This window comes from Gallinula chloropus (assembly GCF_964237585.1).
Source record: "Gallinula chloropus genome assembly, chromosome: 1".
In the NCBI taxonomy this organism is placed as follows: domain Eukaryota; kingdom Metazoa; phylum Chordata; class Aves; order Gruiformes; family Rallidae; genus Gallinula; species Gallinula chloropus.
In genome coordinates this window covers 70,640,901-70,659,725 of record NC_140085.1, presented here as the reverse complement: position 1 = coordinate 70,659,725, position 18,825 = coordinate 70,640,901, and the positions used below count along the sequence as shown (strand labels likewise).

The 18,825-nt window shown below is 47.8% G+C and overlaps 1 protein-coding gene across 1 annotated transcript in view; it reads left to right on the top strand.

Moving 5' to 3' along the window:
* Positions 1–1,515: 1,515 nt before the first annotated feature.
* The window catches only part of ETV6 (ETS variant transcription factor 6), a 140,220-nt gene continuing 122,910 nt past the window's right edge, over positions 1,516–18,825 (top strand). Inside the window, exon 1 of the mRNA XM_084275304.1 lies at positions 1,516–1,603. Within this exon, the coding sequence (XP_084131430.1) occupies positions 1,571–1,603 (33 nt within the window). The 5' untranslated portion in view covers positions 1,516–1,570. The remainder of the gene's footprint in view (positions 1,604–18,825) is intronic.

Here is an 18,825-nt window from a genome sequence, read left to right as displayed (position 1 = left end):
TGGGCGAGTTATTTTTCGCCTTTCCCACCCGGCCTTTCTGTCTGGTGAGGGTTAGGGCTGTACCCAGTCCCGTCAAAGAGCCGGGGGGTGATACGAGACGGCGTGATACTGCTGCAGCTGGACGTAACGCAGGTTACAGTGAGTATCCCATACGCTGCGGGTGACGCAACACTCCCCGGGACCTCTGTGCCGAGCAACGTGCGACCCGCTCGGGGTCTCAACACAGGCTGAGTCCCAGGGGCTTCCCTCGCCCCGCTGGCAGGGGCATCTCCCGGGGCAGAGCTGGGGGGCACCCGGCCACGCGGGGAGGGAGACCCCCCGGTCCCGGGGGCTTTGCAGACACAGACGGGGAGGTGGGTGTCTGCAGGGCGGCGAGACCCAGCCGCCGCGGCGCTGGGGGAAGCGAAGCAGCGGCCGGCGCTGCTCGTCTTCCTCCCCCCGCCCCGGACTTCCCGTGCCCCGCGGTAACCCGAGCCTCATTTCCTGGTCGGGGCTCTTAAAGGGGCAGCCCCGCCGGCGGAACAAAGGCCATTGTGCTGCCCGCCGGCCGGTGCTCCACCCGCTGCCCACCCACGTTCGCCCGTGGCGCTGCTCGGCCCGGCGCTGAGGGCCGGTACCGACCGACACCGGGAGTTTAAAGGGCCCGCGCGACGCCCGCCGCCCCTTCTCCCCCCCCCCCCGTGAAGTACAAATGACGCGACATAACACGACGCGGACCGGTCGCCCCCCCTTTGCTCAGCTCGCATCGGCACCCCAGAGCGCCGGCGGCCGGCCTCGGTACCGCCGCGGCGGCGGGGTACCGCCTCCCCCCATCCCCTCCCCTCCGGCGGTGGCGGCCGTTCGCGCCGGCGGCGGGCTGCGCGGCCCCTTTAAGGGGCGGTGCGAGATGCCGGGAACCCACGTCAGTTTCGGCCCCGAAACTCCGGATCAATGAGCGGCGCGGGGCGGGGCGCCGAGCGCCCGGCCAGGCCCGGCCCGGCCCCCGCCGCCTTTCGGTTTCTCTCTTCCAGGAAGGAAAACACCGGAGGGGAGCGGGGCCGCGGCGGCAGCTCCCGCCCCCTCCCGCCGCCGGAGCCCCCGCCCATCCCCCCCCCTCCCCCCTTTCCCTCCCTCCCTCCCCCTCCGCCTTCCCCCGGCGCCCCCGTCCCCTCCGCCCCGTGCCGCGCGCGCGCGCACGGGCTCACACACGGACCCGCACGGGCTGAGAGCGCGCAGTCACACGCACACACACACACACACACACGCACACACACCACACGCACGCACACGGGGCCACAGGCGCGCGGGGCGGAGAGGGAGGGGGGGGCGGCGGAGGCGGGAGCGGTTGCGCGCCCCCGGCGGAGCGGCGGCGTTGTTGAGGAGGGGACTCCGGCCGCGGGGCGCCTCCCCCCGGGCAGCTCCGCGGGCCGCGCCGCGCCCGCCGCCGGGCGATGGTGGCGGCAGTAACTTCCCCTTGAAGGGACGGGCCGGGTCGGGCCGCGCCGCGCCGGGAGAGGAGCGGAAAGTGGGGAAAGCCCGAGAACTTCCCGTCCGCCCGCCCCGCCGGGCTTCGCCGTTTCCCTCCTGAGAGATGTCTGAGACTCCTGCTCAGTGTTGCATCAAGGTAAAGCCCCTGACCCCTCTGCCCGGCCCCTCTCCGTCCGGCCCCTGTCAGCGCGGGACGCACCCGCCCGCACCCGGGGCGCGGTGGGCGCTGCGTTTTGCCCCGGGTTATTTGGGTGAAAATAACTGTTTCTTCCCCCTCCCTTCCCCCCACACCCCCCCTTTCCCTCCCCCCACCGCGTGAAGGGCGGTCGTGGGGGGGGGGAGGGGGAGGTTCGGGGTCCCCCCACGTTCGCGGGGCGCGCAGCCCCCAGCCTTGGCCGTCAAGGAGCGCCGAGCTCTTCGTGCCGGGGTGAAGGGAGCGGGGGGGGCTGCGGGGACGCGGCTCCCGTCGGTTGTCAGCGCCGTGCGCCCGCCCCGGGGGGACACGCACAAGCAGAGCCGCCGCGGCCGGGATTCGGCGGCGTTGGCTCTTCGCGGCAGGGGCCGGCGGCGCGCCGGGCGCTGTTAAAGGGAGCCCGGAGCCCGGAGCCCGGCCCGGCCTGGCCTCCCGCGGGGCTGGCTGCCCGCCGTCCCCCGCCAGCAACTTCGCAGAAAGTTTCCTGCCGTCAGGGAGATGCAGCCGCCGCTGCTCCCCTCAGCAGCCGGTTTACAGGGCTTGGGGTTTGTTATTTTGTGCCGTTCATTTATTCCCCCCCCCCCCCCCCCTTGTGATACCCACGTTGTTGTTTGGGTTTAGGCGCTGCGTGTAGGGGCATCGCTTGCCCGTCATGGGGCAGGGGAGCCGGGGCTGCGCAGCCCGGTCTCGCTGTGCCAGGGCCCAGGAGATGTGTTTCTCGTGGCTTGGCCTGTGGAAGAAGGGGGGTTACCCCGTGAAGTTTCTACTTCTAAGTGTAGGTGATACAAAGTTGAGACAATGGGGAAAAACACCAAAAAAAATGCCCGAGTTTCCTTTTTTTGTCCAGGCTCTTCCTATCTAGCAGCCTGCTGGAAATAGTGCTTTCCTCTCTCCGTCCCTCACCCTTTGGTTGTGTTTCAGTCATGCGTTTTCTTCAGGAGTTGTTTTCCCTTCTTGCCAGCCAGAAATCTCCATGCTGCTTGCTACTAGCTCTGCCCGAGTAAGAGCGCTTTAGCAGTTGTCTCTCCCTGCCTGGAAGGAAAAGGTGACTTCCAGACTCTATCTAAGGGAAAGAGCCTGGAATAAACGCTTACTTACTTAGCTTGAAAGCATGGCTGTTTGTTTGCCTGTCCTGACTCTGTGTGTGTGTGTGTACACGTTTTCTGTGGAAGTCATGCATTCTATACAGTAGGACCACAATTTGAAAGCTCCTGGGTACATTTTCTCTTGCTGAGGTAAATGGGTTCGGGCCTGTGTCCCGTGAAGTCTCGTGGCTTAGAGAGTCTAGTTTGACTTTTCATAACATAGATGGACAAATTGGATAATGGGGTATTGTACGTGCTTTACAGTATGGCAAAATGTTAATGCAAGCAAAATGCATACAGTTAACAAAGCAGATCCCTATATAAGAACTGAAATATAACTGCTGGTTATTTTTCTAGTCAAAGCCTGTGAAAAGTTAGGATGTGTTCTCTCTGGACAGAAGATCATGAATCTCATCGTAAAGTAGTGTCATATAAGTTGTGCTTCCCTGTTTTCAATGTGTCCTCTTGAAAATACGAGCCTTACATCTGCTCTTGCAGAAGTCAGCAGCAAAACTACTGTTGATTTCAGGAACAGTAAAACTGGTCCTTCCCTAACCTCACTGAGGTACGTTACGGAGTCATACTGTAAGGGATCGACTACGTAGCAGGAGAGAGAGAAAACTTCTGCTTGAGTCTTGAAATGATTAAATTCCAAATACTTGTTACATTTAGGTATCGGGAAACTGATTTATTTTTTAAGTAACTAATTGTAAACACCATGGTCTGAACTTATTTTTGTTTCCTTAATGTATGATTTATTTATATATATGTTGACCCTTGCAGTTATCTGTGTTGGAAGACAGACACTACTGTTGCTGGCTTCTCTGTGGGTGATTATTTTAATAGTTTCAAATACAGGAAAGTGTGTATTTTCAGACAGAAACGGGAATTTCAAATTACAGGATTTCTTCACCAGGCAAATAATTCTGGGTAACTTTCTCTTCAGTTTTTCTAACTACCGCTGTGTTTGGATGCTTGTTTCCACAAGGCAGAGGTAAAGGTGGCTGAAATCAGCAGCTGGATGCAAGAGGAGTTGTTTAAATGGTAGCGCGGTTATACAAGCGCGATTGATTATTTCCTCAGCGTGCCAATACGGTTCCCGGCACGGAGCACGAGGTCGAGGCAGAGGAGCAAGCTCTGCACAGTACTCCAGCTTCTCTGCTGAGCTGCTCTGAAAAGTGGCCAAGTATTGTGCTGCGAGGCTGTTGCAGAGTTGCATGAGGAGCATGTGAACTGGAAGTGGTGGTGGTGCTGCTGGTAGAGGTATCTTGTGTTTTTTTTTTTCCCCCTTCCTCTTCCAACACGGGGCAAGGGTGCGTGCAGGAGATGCCACAGCAGCTGGGGTGATGAACCATGGAAAGCTTCAGCAGAGGGAGTGAAGGCTAAGGCTGTGTTTTATGCCTGAGCTGCTCAGCACTCAGTCTCGGTATCCCACCTTATTAGAGCAGCATGCTAATAAGATACAGGAAAACTTTGAGAAGGTGAGGTTTTGGTATATGTTTAACTAGTGGCAATCAATATAAACTTGCAGTAGTATCTCGGTTCGTGTCAAGTACTTATCAGCAGGTATGTGTGATTGTATATTGATATGTGTTTGCTTTGTGGCAAGTATGTGTGCTTACTTACATTAACTCTTTCTCGGGGAGAGGAGAAACCTAATGCCTAATACCTTGATCCTACCAACGCTTGGGTGTGTGCTTGCCTGGCTGATGGCAAGCTGACCCATTGTGGCAGGGAATTTTCAGCATGTGCACAAAGAGCTTCAAGCTGCAGAGAGAAGTCATTGCTGGGGTTCAGAAAATAGGATCTTAGGGGTCAGAGCTGAGCATGAAGGTCGGACACTCAGTGTTCACTACAACTTAGGGCATCAGTGTACTCTCTGCATCAGCTGATAGGCTTCAAGCTTATGGCAGACTCCAGCTCAACAGAGCCTGAGGCCTTTGACTCCGAGCTGGGTTGGGAAGGGGCATCTGGGGTGGTTGTCATATTCTGACACTTTTTCTCATCCATGCTGTTGGGATGTCTGCGTTTGTCGTAAACCAGTTCCTCTGCCTGAGCTGTAGTAGTTAGCCGATACACTGTCATAAATGGTGCCACGACATTGGCACTCCCTCCTTACAATATTGGCAAGTGATACTTAGAGCCTCACCTCTCCTCCCCCAGATGGGAGTATTGAGGCATAGGAGAGTGTAAACATCCTGGCAAAAGCTTACATGAGAGCAAAAGCACAGGAGGCAGGACTGGAAGTATGGACATGATCTTTGTCATTATTTGAGGTCAATGTGGGTGATGAGTTCTGTTTAAAAGCTCATCTGAAGCTTTCCAGTTGTGACGATCTCCTTGTTTTCTTTCCTGAAATTATAATACATTGAGAATATCACCATGCCATCATATGGAGGCTCAAAATTCAGCAGGCAAATAGAAGAGTCCTAAAAGGCACACTTTCATTTGTCTTTTATGTTTTTATAAACCTGACACTTCCACTTACTTACTCTGATTTACCATACAAACAACTGTGTTGGCGCAGGTGTGGAGTTGCAGAGGAAATAAAACTGTGAATATGGTGGTGGGGGATCAACTACCTCAGATCTCCCAGACCAGGACTTCTCAGAGCCCAGAGGCTCGTTTTGCATGCGCCTGGCCGATGGGATGCTCGAGTGGAGGGAGAGTGCTTTCAGTGGGCAGAGCCTTCTCTGAGTCGGGTTTCACAGCTGACTCCGGCAGAGATTTTATGCAGCTGTGTGCTGGTGGATGCAAGTGCTTTCTCGTGCAGTGAGCTGTGCGTGGTGGGCCCTGTGATTGCATGGGCACCGCAGGAGTTGATGCAGAACCCTGTAGCTCAAGGAATTACCTCACTGGTGCTCATTCCAGATTTGAGGATGTACTTTGTCATCATTTAAAAAAAAACAAAGGGGGCGAGAAAAAGACTGCTCATGCAAGCTGGAGGGCAAAGAACCAGCATAGCTTTCAATCTTAACTGGCTTCCCAGATTTGCTTACTTTCTTTATGTCTTCTAATACTTCACTGATGCTGTTTTTGCAAAGAGCTGTCTCCCACCAAAGGTTTCCCATGCTGAGGCACCATGCAGCCAGAACCTGTTACCTTTAGCCAAGGCTGTCTGTTAAGGCAGAGTATGTTCCTTAACGTTTATTAGTGAACTTGTGTACTAGGAGGAGGATCCTTCTCCTTTTAGTGCCAATGACAAAACTCTCATTAAGTTCAGTGGGTGTAGGACAGAACGGGAGACCAGCGTTTAGCAGTGCATACTGTTTAACACCTGATTAATCACTTAACTCCTTGGCACCAGCTAAATTTAATCCCTCTGAAGCAAAATTTTACTAACACTGCCCCAATTAAACACTGGTCATTACTATTCACTGTGTCATTACAGGTGAAGTCAGTTTCCTGGGAGGCAACCCATTAAAACAGCAGCCCCAATCTGAAATGCCCCAATTAAGCAGAGGGTACTTTAATGATAATTTACATGCATATTACACCTTGCATCTCTCTAAGTGCCTTTTGGAGGGAGGTGGCTAAGCACCGCTCTGCTGATAGAAATGATGATAAGCAGGAGATAAAGTCTTGTACAGTTACACAGAAGTGAGGTTTCTGCCTTTTTTGGGACCTTGGGTGCTTACTGGTGATAGCTTAACTTCTGAAGTCTTATGACAAAGGCTTTCCGAATAACATGCTTGCTGTGTGCAAGGAGAGCTAAGGCAACTTGTGCTTTTTGGCTGGTTGTGTGGTTCTGACCTACAATCCAAAAAATTGGCTAATTTGTTGGATTTGGTTTTTTTTTCTCTTTTTTTTGCATGTGTTTGTTTTGGAGTATTCGTGGTTCAGTGCCTTCAACTGTGCATCCCCAGGGTGATAGAAATTCAAAAGCAAGTGCTTCTGGAAATGTTCTCTTTGGCCTTTGCTTTCCCTGTCTGAAACAGGCATAAAATAATAATGAGCATACCTCTGCAGATCTGTAGCGAGGCACAGTGTTTGTAATGCAGCATGGGAAAAAAATACGGTGTTTATTACAGAAATTGGTGACAGAGTGGTCTGATTTGTTCCTGGCTTTTTAGTTCACAGGGTGTTTGGGGTCACAGGGGTGGCTGTTTGACTGTTGGCTTTTTTTGGTGGGGCCCGCTCTCTCTCTGGCGGCTCAGCAGAGGTAAGTTACTGCTTCACCGTGTCCCCGTGGCTGGATCAAGCCACGTGCGGGCAGGGTGGTGTTCCTGTGCCCACAGCCCGCCGTGAACTTGGCTTGGGGAGCGGCAGGCACGTGATGCAGGTGTAGCTGTTCTGCTGCAATCCTGCTCCTGGCCCAGGGCAGGAGTGCCTGGGAGAGATGGCAGACAGATGTGGCTGCCAAAGCAATTCCTGCTCCCTTCCCTTGACCACTGTCCTCCCCTGAAGCTGAATGCAGAGCAGGCTGCACACTTTGTTGTCCCACGTTTTATTTTTCCCTTGGGGTAGCGGGGCATTCCTCTCTGATAAGATGCACCTTTATAATCTCATAAGGGAGGACTCACTGGCAAAGGCAGTGGCTGGTGGTCAGCTGTTAGCATTGTCACAGCAGTTAATTTTCAGATCACAATGTATTCCTGTGCCTCCTGAGGGAAGGAGGCCACCCAGGACAGCCCATGGGTGGGTTGTTCCTCTAGGCAATGCTGAAGAAGCCAAACTGAACCCAGGTATGTGCTCAGGTTCAGCCTGAACAGAGAGATCAAACAGACCACCAAAACTCTTTTGCTTCTAACAGCAGAGCTGTGGCAATATATTCATGCTACTGAGGGTTATTTTTCTTAGGTCTACAATGCAAGCCAAATGTAGACCTTATTGGCTCTAGTGTTATTGAGGTGTCTTCAGGCAGAGCTTTGTTGGGGCACAGAGGACAGCTACTCTATTTATCTGTTTCCTTAGTTATATATATGGAACTCAAGGCCAGATTATACTCTTTTTTTTCTTCCAAAAATGCCACTGCTGGCAGGAAAATAAATACAGAAAACTCCAGCTGAAGTTGAACTTGTTTATGGAACGTCTAGAGCAGCGATAAATTAAGGATTTTGAAAGGAGGTAAGCTTTTCACTGATAGATGGTATTGCTTCTCTTCTGTAATGCTACTGAGCTGCAGAGTGAACTGGGCATAGCAGCTAAGGAAAGCTGTAAATGATTCTTCATCTAAATGATTTTCCAAAGGTTGTTCCTTGTTGAGCCACGTGCACTTTCTTTGCTTTGGTGGTGTTCTTGCAGAGTTCGCAAGCGCTGTCCTGGTTATGACAGTCTGGAGAGAAAATGGGTAGATGAGATTCTCTGCTCTATTTATGCTGGTGTTCAATGGAATGTTTGCACATGGAAATAAATAGCGTTGTAAATCATTTTAAAGATGTGTGTAATGTCAAGAGTAGTGTTGGGTGTGACTGCAAGAGTTAAGTGTTAGTGCAGCTCCACACAAATACTTTGAATGTAACCACCGGGCTTTACATGTTAAGCTACTAACAGCTGGCTAATCTTAAATCCAGAGTTTGGATGTTTAAGAATAAAATTAAGTGTGGTTATAAATACGAATGATGAGTGATTTCTTGGTGGGTTTTTTCCTTTGTGGTTGGGTTTTTTGTCTGGTTTTGTTGTTTTTTTGGCTTTTTTTTTTCTTTCTTTTTTTTTCTAATAGGTAGAGTCTGATCCAATTTGGAAATTATTTGTTTTGAAAAGTAGGAGTTTAATATGTAGGAAACCAACTGGAATCCAGTAAAGAGGATCCTTAAATCTGATGGAATGCAGCAAAGAGTGAGATTCTTTATATAGTTTGAATTTCAACAGAGTATGGCTGAAGTGTTTTTTCCATTATGTCTTCAGTGGGATCCTCCAAAGCAGCTATTAAGAGAAACTAGGAATGTTTTCTAAATAGTATGGGATTCTGTGGAAATCCAGGAGCTTGGAGTTCTACCAGATAAATGAAATGTTTAATAAAAGTGCCAGGGATAGTAGTACTAGAATTCAGAGACATATTTACCCATTTAGTAGGGCCACAACAAGGCATTCAGTGTTTTCCTTTTTCTCCTTTTTTTTTTTTCCCCCTAAAAAGGACTTTACACAAAAGTAGTTTCTATCCTTGATTTGAGCACTGTGAAGTTCTGCTGACATAATTGAAGGACAAACAAAGCAAACCCAGCATTTCAGCAGTGCTGGGGAGCTTCTTCACAGTTTCTAGGGATTCCCCCCATGACACAAGCTTTTTCTTCTGGTGGATGAGGACTAGAGATTGCTCACTGTGCTCTGTCTTGAACGGTGAGTTTTTACCTTCTTACCTGCTCTGTGCTTTAAAACGCTGGCAAAGCCAAGCCTTCTCAGGCCTGTCCACAAGTTGAGGTTAGCGCTGGTAGGGTGCAAGGTACAGCAGCCTACAGGGTGAAGATGTTGGTCCCAGTTACCACTGGAGGCTACTGGAAAGAACCTCCCTGGCAGATGAGACATACACATTTGCCACATCTACAAGTGGGCACCGCTTGGTGAGACGAGCTGCAGCTTGGAGGGCGGTGGGGGTGACGCTGATGGGCTGTGGTGAGCTGTGCCACGGCCTTTCTGCTGAGGCAGCTCTGGTCCCCAGCAGCCTCATCCCAGCTCCAGAGGACCAACTCCCTCTGATTTAGAGCAGCACTGTGCTGGGGTTTGGCAGCTTCTTGTAGGCACTTGTAGATAGATACCAGGTACACGACTGGGGTGACAGACCCACCATCTCCTAGGAGGTGAGGAAATGAAGGGCTGAACTGTTTTCACAGAGGGATGGGGGTGTGCTTGTTCCTGGTATATCCCGGAGTACCAGAAAGGGCACCAGGTTGCAGGAACAGGAGTGTTGATGGGCGTAAAAGAGATTTCTCAGCTGGCAATCTGCGTGGTGGTGTCACTGTCAAATGGCTTGAGCAAATGGGCTGTCTGGAAGAGGACTTGGGGAAGACAGTGGGAGCGGCTTCCAGGGGAAGAAGGTTATGGGCTGTAAAATACTTGGTGGCATGTGGCCTGGGATATGTATCGCACGTTGCACAATAAACACTGGGCTCTAACGCACTGGAGATAGTCTTAGCAAGCTACTCACACCAGCTGAGTCATCAGAGCCATCCGTGACTGACCGTGCGCTGGCTTTTATTACCTCCCAACTGGGACAAATTACAACTTCTTTTAAACCTCAAAGTAAGAAGAGAGTGAATTAATAGCATATGCACAGCCAATTAGCACAGCCAACTGAGCCATGTTGATGGGCTGAGTTTTGCAGGCTTGAAGAAATGGGCAGAAAGGACAGTATTTTTATTTTTTTCCCCCTCTTGGGACATTTGAGTGAGGTGATCTCACGGCTCTTGTGCTTAAGAAAAACAGTGAGGTCTGCCTGAACTCTGTTCTGTCCTCTGTGCTGATTGGCCTCCCAGAAATCATCTGGCAGGTGGGATTGTAAATTAGGAAATTATTTGGTTGACAAATAAAATAGAAAACTGAGTTCAGTTTTCAATTTAGTGTCAAATAGGCAAATAAAACTGCAGTGGGAGAAGGGAATTAAACTAGAAATTATTATATGTTGCAGTTTGAATCCGTACCATGTATTGGTTCTGATTACGGCATGTTTTCCTCACTACCAGCAAGGTTTGTAGTGGCAGCAAAAAAGATACAGGAAATGATACAGAGCACTGGAATAGGCTGCCCAAGGGGGTTGTGGAGTCTCCTTCTCTGGAGATATTCAAGACCTGTTTAGACACCAACCTGTGTGACCTGTCCTAGGGAACCTGTTTTGGCAGGGGGGTTGGACCTGGTGATCTCTGGAGATCCCTTCCAACCCCTGTGATTCTGTGAATGGTGAAATTGTCTCAGGAAACTTCCATAGGAAGACAAGCTATGTTGCCTAGAACTCTTCAGCTTGGGAGTGAGACTGCTGAGGGAGGTATAATAGAAACCTGTAAAGTTGCACAGTAGTGTAGTATGGGGAGCAATTATATCTGATGGCACAAAACTAGAGCAGGCAATGAAGTTACCAGCCAGCAAGATTAAAACAAGTTCTCCTTCCATCTGTGTTAAATTATGGAGCTCACTGCTGAAGGATGCTGTGGATGCTAAAAGTACAAATGGCTTTAAAAAAACACGGTAGAAGAATATGTGGAAGATTATAAGCCTAACAGCCTGTATGGGATGGGGGGATGACACCCATATAATTACACAGGGGAAGGATCACCTTTTCTCTCCACTGAATCTTTCTTGAAACAGAGACTTACTGTTTTTTGTGGGGACAAAATCCCAGGCGAGATAGACTTAGTTTGATGATGTATAGGCATTCAGATGCTTCAATGTAAAATTTTGCACCCTGGAAAGCTGCTCTCAAGTGCTTATTAGTCTCCTCTGGATTGTTTCCTAAGTTTCAGCCCCAGCAGTCTTCATTTCAAGAACAGTAGTTAATTGTAAGTGGGAAGAAAGCTACGTAAGAATTTGTGTCTGTGACTGAGAGAGAATTGTGAAGTCTGGATTCCTAGGACTAGCAAGAGATTGGCTTTGTTGCTTTAATTACCCAGATTCATATGAAAGAGAGAGAAACCATCAGGGAATACATGGAAGAGGAATTACAGATCAGCATTTGAAAAAGGAAAGTGTTCTGGTTATGGGGAAGAGCCACATCCTTTGCTTCTAGGAGCCAAATGTGGGTTGACCTGTGCTTTTCCAAAGGTCTCCCAGTTTCCATTATCACCCATGTGAAAATGTGTTCCTGAAGCATTAAGTCTGGTTCTCACACGTGACAAATGGTGTCCGAGCTGGAGCTGCGGCCACGGGCGTGAGAGCTGCTGCTTTCACTGCCCGACCAAACGCTGCTGGGAGTCACTGAGCTCACTCCCTGCGAAACGCTGTCACTTGTACAAACCTTGCATCACGCTCTGACTGTGATGACTTCTGTTTGTCACTTTAATAATAAACTCTGATGTACAGAATCAGTTCTGATACTGTTTTGCATCTGTACTTACAAATTTTCCTAAAAAGCGAGTGATTCGCGCTATTGGATAGCCATTAAAACACATTGAGGTGCAGATAAATATGGCTTTCAACCTAAATTTAGTCCTCCTTTCTGCTAATCTATACAACATCCACAAATTACCTATTTAAGCAATTGGGTAGCCTCATACAGAGGCTAGTTAGATTTTTATGTTGGAAAATACCAGATTACTTTATTTGCTAGGTGATTGATTTTTCTTCTTAAGATCTTACGTGTTGTTTGTGATAGACTGCACTTGACTTTGCAGTGAAGTGTAATCCCAAGTACAATCTCCCCCATCAAAACCCTAAGCAATAAAAGTAGTTCTTGGGGGAAAAAAAAAAGAAAAGAAAAAAGAAAGTAATGGTAACTGTACTTCCATTTCATGTATCTGGTACATTTCGAGGTAATATTATGTAATATTTCATTTGCTTAATAAAAAAGCTTCTTATTTATTATCCTTTTCTTTAATTGCACTGATTGTTTCTTGTCATGCTGATGTACTATTAGTAGATTTTGCTCCCTTACCCCTCATTTTTATTTGTTGACTGGCAGAAGAAAACAAGCTTCTTGTTTCTGCAATTCCAGAGCATTTACAAACTTGGGGTAAACTAGTCATTGTAATGAACTAATGAAAGAAGAGTAGAACTTTCTTCTATGCTTTGGCACAAAGATTTGTACTTGGTATTTACCTTTAAAATTATTTTCTGCTGTTGTGACTGGATCTCAATACACCTTAATTTCACATTTCTTAGTAGTTTTTTTAACAAAAAAAAACCCCTTTAAATTTTACAAGTAGCAACTCTGAAAAAATCTACACATTTAGACATAATGCCTTGGCGGATCTTGGGTACAGTGCTAATCAAAGCTTTCTTCTGTAAACTTTCTCTTACACTGCATTTTCATTTAATGTTTTAGTGGTGAGACCCATTAACCTTGGCCACGAAGGGCTGAAGTGATGGCAGATCAGCTGGGTTGGGGGGGTATTTCTCCATTTTAGTGTGAAGACTTGGATTTGCAACCAAGAAGAGAAGCCGTCATAGATGCAGAATGAGCTTTATGGTTCTAAATGAAACTGAACCCCTTGTAGTATTAGTGCTCTTGGAAATAAAAAACTCTGAAAAAAACCAGGTTTTGACTCGTGTTCTGTAGCAGAGGTATTTGTATGCTTTCTAAGATACACAGAAGTCTCCATTAGCCCAGTGTCTAAATATGTTTGCTGTTACAGCCAGTTCCCTGTGAGGTAGGGAGCTAGGATTGCCCCACTTCACAGATGGGGAGTGGGCTTTGTGTAGTCTTTGGCCCTTTGCTTGCTGCCTACCTGGAACTCGCCCCTCACAGTGATGATAGTGTGCTTAGGCTGCCCTGTCCCATCACTCAAACTTGCCCTTGCTGTGGTAAGAACCTCACAGAATCACAGAATGATAGGTGTTGGAAGGGATGTCTGGAGATCCTCTAGTCCAACCCTCCTGCCAGAGTAGGATCACCCACAGCAGGTTGCCCAGGACAGCATCCAGGTGGGTTCTGAATGACTCCAGAGATGGAGACTCCACAGCCTCTCTGGGCAAACTCTGTGTTTCCCTAGGAGTTGAAGAGTTATGTCACCATCACTTCATCTAGTCCAGTTACAAGGTGAACTTAAATACTGTTGTGAAAGAGGGCTAGTTTCCTAATTCCTTGTCCGTTTTCCATGAGTGGTCCACAGAGCACTCTGTGATATGACAATACTCATTCAGCTGTGTGGGCTTTGGCCTCCTTTTTGTTGAAAAACGGTGGGGGGAACCTTCCTCCAAACAACAAGTGTCACTTTAACCTCAATTAAAAAATAAACACAGGTTGTCAGCAAGCGTTTGGCACAGTGGTGAAGAAAGTGTGAAAGCCATGGATCAAAGACATTGAGAGAGCTCCTTTGATTTATGTACAGAGGACACTGAGCAGCATTATAGTGAGCGCATACATATTTAAATTTTCATCTTTTAAAGAGGGGAAAAGAAAACGTCCACAAAAAGCAAACAGCAAAACCCAAAATCAATTAAGGGAGTTAATTATTAGAGGTGGTTAGAATAATCACTTTTGGGGATGGAGTAAGTTCCATTTTTAATTTGGTTTCTCTGCAACATGTGAGAAACTGTCAGCCTGAACAGTTCTGAGCGGTCAGCAAAATTTTTCTTGCCCACTGTTCAGATTACTTGCTTACAGAAATGAATAGCTTGGTTGGTCTCTATGCTTCTAGAAATGAAACACATACATTTGAAAAATAGACTATTTTTTTAATTAAGAATTTGTCCCTGTGGGTTTTTTTTTTTCCGAGATGGTTTGTAAGCTCCAACAATCTAGCGACCTTCGGGTTTTTTCTGGACACAGCACTGGTGGTGACAGTAGTCTGGGTGAGAAGTCCTGCACTTCAGGGTTGGAGCTTCTGTCTTGATTTCCACCAGAGCTCTGAGAGGAAGCAAGTCTCAACCCATCCATCTTCACAGCCAGACACACAGAAATTTGGAGATACTTGGCACTGCTGCAAGATGTGAGCTTTGACATGGGGTGGTTCTCCACACTGGTGTAGATAGGGAGCTGTTTGAACCAGTGATGTGGTGTTTCTATACACCTAGTCGAAGCTGTGAGACTGGAGGTTAGTGGAGGAAGGAAAACAGGAGCCGGGGTAATAGGGTGGGATTGAAGGAATTAAGAATTGAAGGGGAAGTCTTTGCCATGGCATCAACTGTAAGCAGATGGGCTGATTGCAGACTCCTGTGGAAATCATAAAAATTTGCTTTAGAAGGTCAGGAGAGGCAGAGAGAAGCTGAATTGGGAAGGGTTGTTAGGAATGGTGAGGATCAGATGGAAGCATCCATCAGTTTTACACAGGGGAGAACTCTGCTTTCACACAACATACAGTGAGGTTACTGAACTTATTGCCAGGAGCTGTAGGGCCAAACAGGCACTTGGTTTCAGAAGACAGCTCGTACTAGATGGATACAGCTGCAGTCCTTGGCTCAGAAAGCCCCTAACCCGTGGGTTGTTGGAGGAGTGTGCAAGGGAGAATTTATTCCTTGTGTTTTTGCCCTGAGCGTTTCCTGCTGGGTGTTGCTGGAAATGTGATAGTAGCATGGACAGACCTTTGGGCTGACCAGAACTATGGTGCTTTTCCAGTTTCATTTAGGGTTTTCATACTTCGGTGTTAGACTGTGTTGTACAGATGCCTCTGACAAGTGAAACAGTTGTGAGAACCTCCCATGTGAATTGGACCTTCTGCTCTGTTTCTTAATCACGTTGTGATGTTTCCTCAGCAGAAGCAACCTGATCTTCTGAGACAGACATTCTTCAGGTTATGAAGGACTTATCAGTGAATTTCGTTCGGGAAAATTTGTGGGGATTTTCCTGTCCTTGACTCTCCTCTAGGGCCGTGACGCCATTTATTGGCATAAAGTGTCCTGACCTATTTTATTTCTCTAGGTTTTTCCCAAGATTTGGCTGACAGAGGGTGGAAAAAATAATGAGATTCTTAGATAATTCAAATGCTCTACGTGCCGTGTCAGCCACACCTCTTCTGATGGCTGATAAGAGACAAGTGAGCACAGTTCCTTGCAAGACGAGGATGCATTTGTTTGGACAAACATGTAACTGCATGGCTTTGTGGCTGATGGAACAGGTGTTAAACTACACAGGGACAATTCCAGCACTTTCATTAATTTGTTTCATCAGCATGCCTGAAACCTGCTTTGGAATGACTGTCTCTATTTGATAGTTCAATCTCTTTGCTTTTCAGTCCCTGACTCTTCTTTTTCAAGTTCCTAATAGCTGAGAAAATTGAGGAGGAAGTGTTGTTTATGGAGTGCCTGGGCTTCGTTTTTCTACACATAATGATTAAGAAACGAGTAAACCGTCAGACGGGACCTTCTCGTGGAGCCCTGTGTACACCAAATGTTTTCTGTCAGTGCAAGTTGGGCTGTTTCTCAAACCCTGCTTGTCCTGTGCTAATGCAGTTAGAGGGTGATTAGAACTAGAAAGGTAAGCTGGCTAAAAAGAAGAAAAGCAACCTTGAACACCAACCTGCAAATGCTTCCGTGTCCTTTATGAAGCTCCACACTTAGAACGGTGTCGTACAGCTGGCAGATACCGTAGTAGTTGGCTCTCACAAGGTACGTACTTACCTGTCTTTAGGTTGAACTTACTTGTGATACCTGTGCTACACAACCTGCTCACTGTTAACTCTCTGTCTTGCTGCTGTACCAGCTTGGATGGTCCTTTTATGGAAAGGCACTTCCTATGCCATTCCCAAGTGCTGGCTACTGAGCCTGAATGTCAGAAGACATACCTGCTGCCAACACAGTAAAACAGAAGCAGAAATTCCCAAAAGGTGCTGGTAGCTGAAGGAATTCTGTGTTCCCAGTGTTAAACACAAGGAAGTGAATTTTATCATTCCATACAGAAGTGAAGGAAAGTATATCCATGTACCACATGTGGAGTCTGGACATGCACTTTCCTAACCCAGCGTGCAAGCACAGCAGTAACATGATCCTGTGACCAAGGATTGTATTATTTGCCCAGGTTATGTGGATCATCTTTAATTTCTTACTTACTGATATCCTAGCTCTTTGTGCTCAAATATTTAACTCCTGAATTTCCCACTCAGGCTTTGGATATCTGTATGGTTCGTGGTGTTCTGGGGGTGGGAACTGGAATGCCATCAGTGGACGAATGAACAGTTAACAGCGAAGCACACTCTGGAATTCAGCCCTCGTTTTAGGCTGGCAAAGCAGGGATAGATTTTCTCATGCCTGCCTTTTCCTGTGCTCAGCCTGCTGCTTTCTCACATTCCCAAACGGAAGGCCTGTGTGTTCACGTACATCACCGTGCTGGGTTTGCCTTCAGGTCTGTTCCTCAAGCTTTACCTCGCCTTTCACGTGTTTGAAGCCGCAGTCCTTAAAAGTGGCGGTGACAAGGCTACTGGGAAAACACAGCCCTTGGAGATTGCAAACTCTGTTTGTTCTTCAAGTCACTTGAAATAGGAGCTAAATGCTATGCCTGGTTTTAGAAAGCAGCAGTATTCTATCTGATCTTGTCCTTCCAGTGAAGAGAAAAAAAAAAAGCGAGGGTTTGATAATCTCTATGGCAGTACAGTGGTAAACTTGGAGTGATTTAGGCTGTTAATGGAAAGTACTTTAACTTTGATTTCTTAACAGTGTGTCAGATGAAAGGATAATCTCAGCCTGTCTGATTTCTCCCATTGCTGCTGCCTTGCATAGCATCTGCCTGAAATGAAAAGGCAGTGCACGGAGCCCGGTGTGCAAAAGTAACAGGCAGCTTGCGTGGCTGGGTCGTTAACTTCCCTCTGTTTCTCTGTCTCAGACCTTGCTGCTGTCCACTGTTAATTATTCTGACAGTGGGCTTGTTAAGAAGCCCTGAACACCGAGCATTTTTCCAGGCACAAGTAATTTGTGCCGAGATGTTTGTTTTTCCCATGGCCAACTAGTGTCCAGCCTCCTACTGTTCTGCCTCTTCCTTGTATGCTCTATCACTTCTCTTTTTGCAGGGTAGGGATATTCTCCCTAAACTCTGCCCTGTTGGTTGCTGTCACGTGCATGTTGGAGGTTGCAGACTGTTGTCAGGCTGTGTAATGACCTGTTTGCTTTTGAAGTATAGTGGGACTCGGCACCGTAAGAGGTGAGGCTCTTTAAGTAGGATATGAAGAAAAGTCCTGCTCAAGATAGGATGAGGCAAGTGCAAATTGTGATTTGAGCAAGGGTGCTGTGTCTTTATCCTAGTTTGAGCCTCCTGGTTCCTGGATTCTCCTGTGTTGTGCCTGCATGGTACTGTGATACCATCCTTTCCTACCTTCTCTATGAAGAAGTGTTTGCAGGTATCCAACTTCAGGCTGATGTGAAGCTGGTTACTTCTCTGCAGGTTTTTAACCATTCTTTAAAGGCACTTGAAATGTGAATGTTTTGCTGAAGAAGTAGTTTGAGGCTCATAATTTGAGGTAAGCTAGTAGTACCCAGACAGATCTTATCCCAACCTTCCCCTTCCCCCTCCTGTGGGTTGGCACAAATGTTTGGGCAGGCATGCTCTTGATAGGGCAGCAGATCTGGCTTAAAATGGACAGCTTGTGCTAGCACAAGGCAGAGCACGGTGTGGAGGTGGGAATGAGCAGTTGGGAACATGAGGAGGGCAGGGCACGTTTTTGCAGAGGTGGTACCAGTTGATCTGAGATTAAAGCGTTGATGAAACTGAGAATAAAGCTTTAGCCAGGTCTGTGTTACCTGACAGCAGAACCAAAGCTTTTAAAAGTTCACGCCTACTTTCTTTACAAGAACTGTCCCTTTAGGCTAGATAGAGTAGCTACAGGAAAAAGTGGTCATCGTTTCAGGAAAACATGGTGGTTCTTGTGCTGAGAATCCATCTCTCCTTTTCTTATGCTGGGAGACACCAAGGGTCTGAAGCAGTGTGGTCTGCTTTTCTAGCGTGAAGGGTAGAGCTGTTGCCTGGAGGTATGCAGGAGCCTTCAGGTATCACTGTTGTCATCTGTGGACTTCCAACCATGCTATAGCTTGGTTTGCATTTCTGAACACACCTGGGCTGTGCCATTTAGGTTTAATTGTAGGAGAATGCTGCTTTAATAAAGGGAGGATCTTGTATGTGTTAGGTCGCCTTAGATCGTCTTAAGAACACGGAGTGCCAAGCCCCCTGCTTTCACTGCTCGCTGACGCTGACGGACAGTCCGGGCCTGTTTAACTGTGCAGCAAAGCCTGAAGCCACGCTGGGCCAGGGGAGGAAGCTTGGCCCGCGTGCCTAAGCTAGAGGTCATTTCACAGTTTCAATTATCTATTAAAATTGTGTCCTCAAAACATGCAAACACAGAAATGGTACGTTCAGTCCATAGGTGCCAGCTCTTACTAGCCACGCTTCTCACAGCTTTCCTGGGAACTTGGTATAAATGCCTTGGATTGGATTTGGCGTGGAAGGTGTATGTGGTACCCTTTCTATGGAAAGCTAACCCAACTCATAAATCTTGTTTTAATTTGTCTCATTTCTTCTATGCTGACCTTACAGCGTGGTTATAACTATATTCCATCCTGGTGCATATACTT